Source organism: Mustela lutreola, chromosome 2 (genome assembly GCF_030435805.1).
Source record: "Mustela lutreola isolate mMusLut2 chromosome 2, mMusLut2.pri, whole genome shotgun sequence".
NCBI lineage: Eukaryota > Metazoa > Chordata > Mammalia > Carnivora > Mustelidae > Mustela > Mustela lutreola.
The window spans coordinates 52,010,649-52,021,483 of record NC_081291.1 but is presented as its reverse complement, the minus strand read 5'-3'; the positions used below and the strand labels follow the sequence as shown (position 1 = coordinate 52,021,483).

The 10,835-nt window shown below is 43.9% G+C and overlaps 1 protein-coding gene across 2 annotated transcripts in view; it reads left to right on the top strand.

Annotated features, from left to right (window-relative positions):
• The first annotated feature begins 6,855 nt into the window (after nt 1-6,855).
• Nucleotides 6,856-10,835, top strand: part of CIDEC (cell death inducing DFFA like effector c) — a 12,011-nt gene continuing 8,031 nt past the window's right edge. Inside the window, exons 1-3 of one of the 2 annotated variants that reach the window (XM_059161662.1) lie at nt 6,856-6,967; nt 8,379-8,456; nt 9,583-9,736. In XM_059161662.1, the coding sequence (XP_059017645.1) occupies nt 8,404-8,456; nt 9,583-9,736 (207 nt within the window). In that variant the 5' untranslated portion in view covers nt 6,856-6,967; nt 8,379-8,403. Of the gene's footprint in view, nt 6,968-8,049; nt 8,127-8,378; nt 8,457-9,582; nt 9,737-10,835 lie in introns of those variants that run through there. The other variant, XM_059161661.1, reaches the window with a different exon arrangement.

Sequence of the window (10,835 nt, the reverse complement as noted above, 5' to 3'; positions counted from 1 at the left end):
CTGAAAATTTCATTTTATAGCTGGAGGGGCCAAAAAACAAAACCAAATCCCAAAACCCTCTGTTCCATCCCAGTGACTTGACTAGTGACCCACGTAGGTCCTGAGAGATGGTGGGTAAGGGACACAGCATCTCTAAAGGCAGAAAACTAATCTGAGGGGGCTTGTTGCAGAAGTATGTGCACATCTGTTGGTAAACACCCAGTGGCCATGGTGGTCCAGGCTCTCACCTCTCGGCATTCTTAACTGAGAGCAATCTGAAATTCTAATCCTTTTTTTTTCTTTGTAAATTCACAAAGCTTTGGAAAGAAAGAGCAATAAATTATTGTTTAAAAAATGAGTAAAAATAAAAGCATATATTTCTGGGGCACCTAGGTAATTCAGTCAGTTAAGTGGCCGGCTCTTGATTTTGGCTCAGGTCATGATCTCAGAGTCCTGGGATCAAGCCCCTCTGGGGCCCCGAATTCAGTTGGGAGTTGGCTTGAGGATTCTCTCTCCCTCTCCCTCCAGCCCTCCCCTCATTTGTGCATGCTCTTTCTCTCTCTCAAATAAATAAATCTTAAAAAAAAAAAAACACACATGCAAAGGGGCACCTGAGTGGTTCAGTCAGTTGAGCATTTTGCTTTTCACTCAGGGCTCAGGTCGTGATCCCAGGGTCCTGGGATAGAGCCCTGTGTCAGGCTCCCTGCTCCACAGAAAGTCTGCTTTTCCCTCTCCCTCTGCTTGTTGCTCCTCCTGCTTGTGATCTCTCTCTCTGTCAAATAAATAAAGAAAAAAATCTTTAAAAAAATAAAATAAAAACCCCATATATTTCTGGGTCTTACCCTCACCCAAAAAAATCATTCTTCTAAACTGGGCCCGAGACCTTTATTTTTAATCTAAAATGTTGACTAGGCAATGCATTTATGTGGTTTAGAAATCAAAAAATATAATAAATTTATGCACAATGAGTACATGAAAAGATGTTCAGCACTGTTAGTCATTAGGGAAATGCATTTTGAAATCTCTACGAGATACCACTTCACACCCAGTAGGATGGCTAAAATGAAAAAGACAGACCATAACAAGTGTTCCCATGGATATGGAGGAAATGAAACCCTCAAATATTGCTGGTAGGAATGTAAAATGGTGCAGCTACTTTGGAAAAATAGTTTGGCAGTACCTTAAAAAATTAGAGTTACTAATATGGCCCAGCAATTCCATTCCTAGATATATACCCAACAGAAGTGACAATATATATCCACACAAGGATATATGTCTTGTACACAGGGACGCCTGGGTGGCTCAGTCAGTTAAGTATCTGCCTTCAGCTCAGGTCATGATCCCAGGGTCCTGGGATCAACCCTTGCATTGGGTTCCCTACTTAGTGGGGAGCCTGGTTCTCCTTCTGCCTGCCACTCTCCCACTTGTGCTCTCTCCCACTCTGACAAATAAATGAATAAAATCGTTTAAAAAACTTGTACACATGGGGCGCCTGGGTGGCTCAGTGGGTTAAAGCTTCTGCCTTCAGCTCAGGTCATGACTCCAGGGTCCTGGGATCAAGCCCCGCATCCGGCTCTCTGCTCAGCAGGGAGCCTGCTTTCCTTCCTCCCTCTCTCCCTGCCTCTCTGCCTACTTGTGATCCCTGTCTGTCAAATAAATAAAAAAAATATTTTTAAAAAATTGTACACAAACATTCATAGCAGCATTACTCATAATAGTTAAAATGTAGAAACAACTCTATCTTCATCAGCTGATGAGTGGATAAAAAAAATGTGGCATCTCCATAAATGGAATATTATTTGGCAATGAAGAAGGAAACATACTACTGCATGTGTGATATTACGCCAAGTGAAAAGTTAGTATAAAAGGACCCCATATGGTATAATTCTATTTATATGAAATATTTGGAATTGACCAAGTCATAAAGACCAAAAGTAGAGTAATGGTTGACAGGAGTAAATACGGAGTAATTGTAATAGGTATGCAGTTTCTTTCTGAGGGCAATAAAAATATTTTATAATTACATAGTAATGATCATCGGACAACTTCGTGAATATATTAAAAACCACTGAATTGTACATCTCAAAAGGGTGAACTTAATCATATGGGCATTATATCTCAATAAAGCTGTTATTTTATTTTTAAAAATATTTTACTTATTCATTTGAGAAAGAGAGAGAGAGCAAGCATGACCTGGATGAGGAGCAGAGGGAGAAGCAGGCTCTCCACTGAGCAGGGAACCCGAATGGGGGCTCAACCCCATAACTCTGGGATCATGACCTGAGCCAAAAGCAGATGCCTAACAACTGAGCCACCCTAGTGGCCCAAAGCTGTTATTTTAAAATGCAAATGGTCATGAGGGAAGGGCAATAATGGGAAAGTGTGATCACTTACAGCAGTGAGTTTTTGTTTGTTTTAGTTTTTTTTACGTAGGCTTCCGTGCCCAACATGGGGCTTGAACTCATAACCCCAAGATCAATAGTCGCACACTATATGACTGAGCCAGCCAGGCCCCCCTAGAGCAGTGATTTGTAACTGCTTTTGTGCCATGGACATCTTTGGCAGCCTGGGGAACCCTTCTCAGAATAAAGTTTTTGGATGTACAAAATAAATTATATAAGATTACAGTGAAAGCAAATTGTATCAAAATAAAGTTCTCCAATTTTAAAAAATATATACGCACTGAACACTCCTCCTCTCAACTTCGCTCCCTATCCTCCTAGGTCTCAATCCAGTCTACCCAACTCCATCCAACTAAGGAAACACTTTGTGGTGGGTTTTTAAAATGTAATTGTATGTATTTCCAGAGTTTCTTTAAGTACATACAAACAAATGTAAAGTTACATTCTGGGACACCTGGGTGGCTCAGTCAGTTAAGCAGCTGCCTTCGGCTCAGGTCATGATCCCAGGACCCTGCTTCCCTGCTCAGCGGGAAGCCTGCTTCTCCCTCTCCCACTCCCCTGCTTGTGTTCCCTCTCTGTCAGATAAATAAATAAAATCTTAAAAAAAATAAAGTTATAAAAAATAAAAAAATAAAGTTATATTCTTATTTTACCCTTTCTTAAATACAGAGGGTACTGTATTATATACACTTAGTAAAGACCTTGCTTTTTGTTTCCATGTAACAATATATCTTGGAGATTTTCCCTAGATCAGTACATAAGGAATATCCTCTTTTTTTTTTTTTTTTTTTGTTTCTTAGGGTTATTCCATTGTATGAATATAAGATAATTTACTTAACCTGTCTCTCTTGTAGTACATTTGGATCATTTCCAATATTTTGCTATTACAAACATAGCTTCATTTCATTCGTGGACAAGTAGATCTATATTCTGGAATCCCAGAAGTGGTATTGCTGAGTCAAAGAATATACAGTGTCTGTAATTTTGATCGATCTGGACACATTGCCTTCCACAGAGGTTAGATCAATTACATTCTCACCAACAATGTGTGAGTGTGTCTGACTCTTTGCTTTCCCACAGCTTTGCCAACAACATTTGCTAGTCTGATGGGTGAAGAATCACATCTCTGCATAGTTTTGTGTTTTATTTCTATTTCTTTTATTAATTTCTATAAGTGGGATTAAATGTCTTTTTACATACTTAAGGCTCATTTGTATTTCATTTACCTGAACTATGTTCATATTCTTTGCCCAATTTTCTACCATTTTGTTGGTCTCAGTTTATACAGAGAGGAGAGAGAACAGAATGAGAAAGAGGGAGAGAGAGACAGAGGCAGAGAGAGGGAGAGAAGGAGAGAGTTGGGGAAAGAGAAAGAGGAGGTAAGCATCTTGCCTACCTAGCTCCAATATAGCTTTCTTTCTGTATGTCATTTGACTCTGTTCAGGTATGACAAGCTGAATATGCAGAACACTTTTCTTTTTTTTTAAACTAGGCTCCATGCCCAGTGTGGAGCCCAATGCGGGGCTTGAACTCACAACCCTGAGATCAAGACCTGAGCATAGATCAAGAATGAGATGGTTAACCAACTGAGCCACCCAAGTGCCCCCAGAATACTTTTTAAAAAATATAGCTGAATACATAATCTTTTCTTTTATGGTTTCTCAATTTTGAGTCACACAGGTAGAGTCCTTCTCCACTCCAAATTATCTCAAATGATTTCTAGGCACTTCAGAGTTTGAGAACCATGCTCAGACATCTGCCTCTCCCACTAGAATGTAAGGTCCCCAGACTGGGGCAAGAACTAAGGCATCTATGTCCCTAGCAGTCCATAGTGCCTGGCATAGCATAAATGCTCAAGAAAATGCTTGTTGAATAAGGAAATCCCAGCGGTTCAACACCGTGCTCTCCTAAGGACTGTGAAGAATCCTCAGGCTCATGGAGCCATCCTCCACCCCAAGGCAGATGATCTTTGGTTTTAGCTTGCAGTTACTTTTTTTTTTTTCTTCTTCTTTTTTTAATCTGTGTCTGCTTCCCATGGTGCCCTGGGAGTTCGTCACCAGGGACAGATTGCCTCTGAGTCATCCACTGATGCACAATCACGTGTTAGATGTTCAATAAATGTTTAAGGCATGAATGTCCAAGGGAGGGGTCCAACCTGTTCCCCAGAACTTCTTCTCTAAAGTACTTGTTTGTACTTCTCTTCTGGCTCTTGGACTGCCTTCAAGTTTAATGACTTGTGTTCCTGTCTCCTCACCCTGCTCATTCCTATCCCAGATCCTTTGCACTGATATTTCCTTTGCTTTGAATGTTCCCCCAGGACTTCAAAAGATTGGTTTCTCAGCAGTAGGATTTAGCTCGAAGCTCACCGCCTTTGAGGCCTTGCCCAAACCTACACGCCAGTATAGCTCTTCAGCCATTTGTTATCATACCACTTTGGTTTTTACCCCCCCTCAAATGTCATTATCTGAAATCCTTTTGTTTATTTGCATATTTGAACAAGACCTGAGTTCCCCTCTGCCCTAGGAATGTCAGCTCCTTGAAGTGTGGGACAAGGCTGTCTTCTTTCCTGCTGTATTCTCAGCCCCTCTGAGGGCTGGCACATAGTAAGTGCCTAATAAATATTTGTTGAATGAATGAATGAGTAAATAAATGATGGCTGTCTGGGAGCTCTGCCAGGGAGGGATTTAGATATTAATAATAGGGGCACCTGGGTGGCTTGGTTGGGTGTCTGACTCTTGATTCTGCTTCAGGTCGTGATCTCCGGTTCCTGGGATCAGACTCCACACTCAGCGGGGAGTCTGCTTCTCTCCCTCTCCCTTTGCCTTTCCCCTTGCTTACTCGCTTGTGCACATGAGTCCTCACTCTCTCAAATAAATAAATTAATTAATCTTTAAAATAATAATAATAGCAATAGTGATTTACTGAGCCCCAAGGATGCACTAAATTCTGCAGCAGGCATTTCATGATTATCTCATTCAACCTTCATGACAACCCAATGGGGTAGGAGCTTTTTTTTTTAAAGATTTTATTTATTTATTTGACAGAGAGAGATCACAAGTAGGCAGAGAGGCAGGCAGAGAGAGAGGAAGGGAAGCAGGCTCCCCTGCTGAGCAGAGAGCCCGATGCAGTACTCGATCCTAGGACCCTGAGATCATGACCTGAGCCGAAGGCAGCGGCTTAACCCACTGAGCCACCCAGGCGCCCAGGAGCTATTTTTAATCTCTATTTGTCAGATCCAACTGAGGCTTAGAAGAGTTACATCACACAGCCAATGCTAGACCTCTAGCTCTCGAGTGGGGTTCCTGAGCAGTCACATCTTCAAGATCACCTAGGAAGCTCTTAGAAATGGTTCCTTAGAATCCACCCCAGTCAGACTGAGTCAGAAACTCTGGAATGGGGCCCAGCAATCTGAATTTTAACAAGCTTTCCAGGTGATAATACACAGTGTGAAACACCTTGAGCTGAAACAAGAGGACCTTGAACTCTCTCTTTTTTAAACAGCTTTATGAATCACTTGTAAAAGTAGAAATAAACAAATAACAGTCAATGTCTTTTAGCATATTTTAAGTGTTGTTCAACCATTGTCAAAATGGACTGTGATTAGAATAATTGATTAGAACATTTTTGTCTCTCCTAAAAGAAACCCCATCAGTCCCCATTAGAATCATTCCCCATGTCTTCTCCCTCCCTAGCTATAAGCAATCACTAATTTATTTTTTATTTTTATAGTTTTGCCTGTTCTGGACATTTCATACAAATATGTATGTGATCTTTTGTGACTGGCTTCTTTCACTTTGCATGTTTTCAAAGTTTATCCATGTAGTAGCATGTAATCCTTTTTAATTGACAAATAATATTCCATTTATGGATATGTCACATTTAAAGAATCCATTCATCAATTGATGAACATTCATTTCTGTCTTTTACCTATTGTGAACAACACTATGAAAACCATGGACATATGTTTTCATTTCTCTTGGATAATATATACAGGAGTAGGATTGCTGGGTCAAGGGTAAGACCTTACACTATTAACCACTACACATGTCAGCTAGTCTTAGTCTCTACTATTATTAATTATATTATAACACCCATATTCACTTCCATCTATGAGCTGTCTTTGTTGCAAAGTCCTTTATTTTCATTATCACAAATCCTCACCTCAATTCCCTAACACAGGAATTATTATTGCTGTTATACAGGTGAGAGAAACTGGGGCTCACAGAAGTGAGACAGCTTGTCTACACCCAGTGAACGTGAGTGGGGCTGGGACCACAACCTACATGTGCCTATTTTCTGTGCCCTCTGTGCCTGATATCACGTCCTGAGCCATACCCTGTCCCAAAGTTTTCGAAACTTGCCTCTTCCCCTCCTTTTGGGCCTTTTCTGAAAGTTTGGCTGGCCTGAAGTCCCAAGGGTGAAAGCTACACACTCACTCCCCATGCTCTTTTCCCCAGCTGGGGCTGAAGGCCAGGGGAGGGGCATCCCTGGGAGCTGGAAATAAAATGGAGGGAGGGCTGTGCTGTGCTGTGCTGAGCAGTTAGTTATCTTACCGGAGTTATCTTACTAGAGGCTGTAAGGGGGAGGTAAGTGTTTTCTTTTGGGATTTTGTGGGGGGAAGGGCTCCTGGAGAACAGGTGAGGTGGGCTCAGCATGGGGAGTGAGGAGTAAGGCTGGGACAGGTGGACTTGGGTAGTCCTAAGTGGGGGAGTTCACAGATAGGCTAGCCTAGGAAGTCCCCCTAATTGTTAAAAGGAAAGAGATACCCAACTGGGGAGGGGGTTCCTGATCCATGACCACCCCCTGGGCCCCCAGACTTGTGCCTCTGCACCGGAAATAGAGAGAACATCCGAGGGCGAGGAACCCAAGGATTGGTGGGGCTAAGGCAGACACAGACACTGAGGCACACTTGGCTTGGATGTAGGAAGGGCAAGATAAAGGGGGAACTGTGTGAGCCATCTAAAAAGGCTTTCCAGAGCCTCTGTTTCCCCCATTTATAATGTTCTTGTCCAGTCTGTGTTGTCCACATAAAACTTTTCTCATCAGTAAATAAAAAAATAAAATAAACAAAAAGGCTTTCCAAAGAGTGAAAAATAATGAAGTTGGGGCTTCAAAGCTGCATATGGTTAGCCCTGGGCTGGTAGGGGACACTGCAGGTGGTGGGACCTGTCAACGCAAAGGCTTGGAGCATGTAAGACCCAAGGCAGACAGGTTTAAGAAGAGAAAGTGGCAGGTGAGCCCAGGGCTATCAGCTAGATCTTTGGGTTCAGGATGGTTACTAGTAGCCATAAGCCAAAGTGGCTATTTCAATTCAAATTAGTTAACATTAAACAAAATTAAAAATCCAACTCCTCCGTTGTACTAGCCACATTTCAAGTGCTTGGTAGCCACATGAAGCTAGCAGTTGTGGTACTGGGGAGAAAGGATATAGAACATCTCCAACATCCTTCATCACAGAAAGTCCTTTTGGCCAGTGGGAAGCCTCAGAAGGGGTCTGGATTGTTCAAGGTGCAGGAGAGAGCCTTTGTGGACTGGGCTGCCTGGCCTGTGTGAGACTGGCCTGGGAGGTGTCTGGGCTATAGGTGAAGAAAGAGTCTCCAGAAGAGGGGGGTGGTGTGACTCACCTCCTGCCAGCATGAAATGGACTCTGCCCCCAGGGACAGGACCCAACTAGGCAGGGACTCTTCAGCCCCAGCTGGGGATCCCTGATCAGTGTGATCAGAACCAGAGTCAGAGAAACATGGAGTGAGTAGTCCTGGGGAGGGAGGGGAAGCTGCTGAGTGGGGTTAAGCTTGGGCCCTGAGGGGGTTTCCAGCTTGGTCCCAGTTGGCATGTGTAGGATGGGACAGGAGAAGGGCTAGAAAAGTGTGTGTGGGAGTTTCGAGGAGAGACCAGAGTGGAGGTTACCTGGATGAGGGTGGGATTGCACTGTGTCAAATGATGAGTGAGAGGGAGCCTTGTATTCTTACTCTAACTAACTTTCTGCTTCGTTCCCAGGTCCAAAACTATCCAGATAACAAGGATGGAATATGCCATGAAGTCCCTCAGCCTTCTCTACCCCAAGTCCTTGTCCAGGTGAGGAGAGCCAAGGGTGGAAGCACAGGGGATCCACTTGGGAGTGATACGGCAGACCTTTTCAAACTTCAAAGAGCTTATAAGTTCCCTGGGCATTTTGTTAAATGCAGATGCCGATTTAGTAGATCTGGAGTGGGGCCCAAGGTTTTGCACTTCTTTTTTCTTAATTAGAGAGAGAGAGTGGAGCTCTTGAGTAGGGGTGGGGGGCACAAGAGGGAGAGAGAATCTTAAGCAGGCTCCATACTCAATGCAGAGCCCAAAGCAAGGCTCAGTCTCAGGACCCTGAGATCATGAGCAGAGCTGAAATCAAGAGTTGGACATTTAACCAACTGAGCCACCAGGTGCCCCCATTCTGGATCTCATTTAAACCTGATCACAACTTTTAGAAGTGGGGATTAAGACACCAAATTAATAGATGGGGGCACTGAGGCACAGACTGGGTGCTCTCAGTCACCTGGCCAATAGGTAGTGGAGCCAGGATTCAGGCTTGGGTCTGACTCAAAAACCCAGGCCCCTTCACCACTTCATTTCACTTTACAGATGGGAAAAAAGAGAGGCCAAGAGAGGAAAGTGGAAGTGGGGGGATATGGGATGGGTCCCCTATCACCTTGCTACTCATTATGGTCAGCACCAATGAAAAGCACCAATGCCACTTGGAAATTTATTAGACATTTGGAATCCCAGACTCTGAATCAGATTGAGATCCCCAGAGGAAATACATGTTCGTTAATGTTTGAGATGTACTGATCTAACAAGGCCTTTGAGGCAACACTAGTAAGAGCAGGGCTGGTGGTAGTGGAGGAGAAAAAATATGAGATCAAACTACAGGGGAAGGGAAGCGAGTGTCTTGCAATGGGGTAAGGGCTGGGAGGCAGCAGACAACTCATTCTTTTTTTTTTTTTTTTTTTTTTTTTAATTTATTTATTTGACAGAGATCACAAGTAGGCAGAGAGGCAGACAGAGAGAGAGAGGAAGGGAAGCAGGCTCCCTGCATAAAAGAGAGCCCGATATGGGGCTCGATCCCAGGACCCCGGGATCATGACCTGAGCCGAAGGCAGAGGCTTAACCCACTGAGCCACCCAGGCGCCCCCAGACAACTCATTCTGATGCTCTAAATTGTCCCCAGGCATGTGGCCATGAGCACCTCGGTGGTGACCCAGCAGCTCTTGTCTGAGTCCAGCCAGGAGGCCCCCAAGGCCCGGCCCTGTAGAGTAAGCACTGCTGACCGGAGCGTACGGAAGGGGATCATGGCGCACAGTCTCAAGGACCTCCTGCACAAGGTGAGGGACAGGACTGCCCTCAGCACAGCCCAACCGCTGGGACTATGGCTGAGAGCTGACCATGCCAGCTGCCTCTGTCCTCCAGGTCATGAGCTGGGAGTTCAGCCAGGATGGACTTCATGAGTTAGATGGTGAAATAATTCCTTCCTGATGCCAGCTCTAATGAGTTGGTAGGGCCTGCCTGGAGTGCTGTCCACTGGGGAAAGGCAGAATATTGCCATCCTATACTAACAATAGGCCAGTGGTATTTTCAGAGTCTATTTTTCTTGTTAGAAGGACCCTTAGATTCCCTTTTCCATTGTACACACACCTGGAAGTTGGGGAAATAGGCAAGATTTTAGAGAGTCTCTTCCTCATCTCCTCCCTTTAGCCAGGGCAAGTCTTCAATCCATCTCCTACGCTGGCTTTCCAAGGAAGGGTTTGTTAATCACTGTGGAAGACGTTAATCACTGTGGAAGACTGTCGATCAGGTAAGCATCCAGAGCAGGAAACAAAAGACACATGGCTCTTGTGGATAGCAGTTAACAGCAGGCAAGAATGACACCCTTCCCCATTTCTTCTTCTTTCCCACTGCCTCTCCTACAGCCTCATCTAATTTGGCTCCATATTAATCTTGTGCTTCACTGCCCCATTAGCTTATCAGCTGAAGGTGACGGGACCCCTGCTGCTATCCAAGCCCAGTTGCCTGGCACAGATCATACATTTGGATTAGGCTTCTGATTACTACAGTCTACAGTTTAACATAGAGAAATCATAGCTGACCTAAGCCTCTATTCCAGAGTCCTTCCCCTGTTTCTGTGAATTAGGTCTGTTCTTCTTCATGGGAGCCCATTTCCCCTCTCTTATGAGGCTTGTGGCTGGGACACACCATTTCTTATCATCTGAATCAAAAGGTCTCTTTTACACTTGAGTCTAGACTTGCTAATGTTTTTCACCTCCTGTACCAAAATGGATTTGTTGCACATGACTTCCCAGACTGCAGTCCCTGGGATATGAGTGAGGCTCAGGGGTCGTCATTTTTATTTTTTTTTTAAGATTTTATTTATTTATTTGACAGAAAGAGATCACAAGTAGAGAGGCAGGCAGAGAGAGAGGGGGA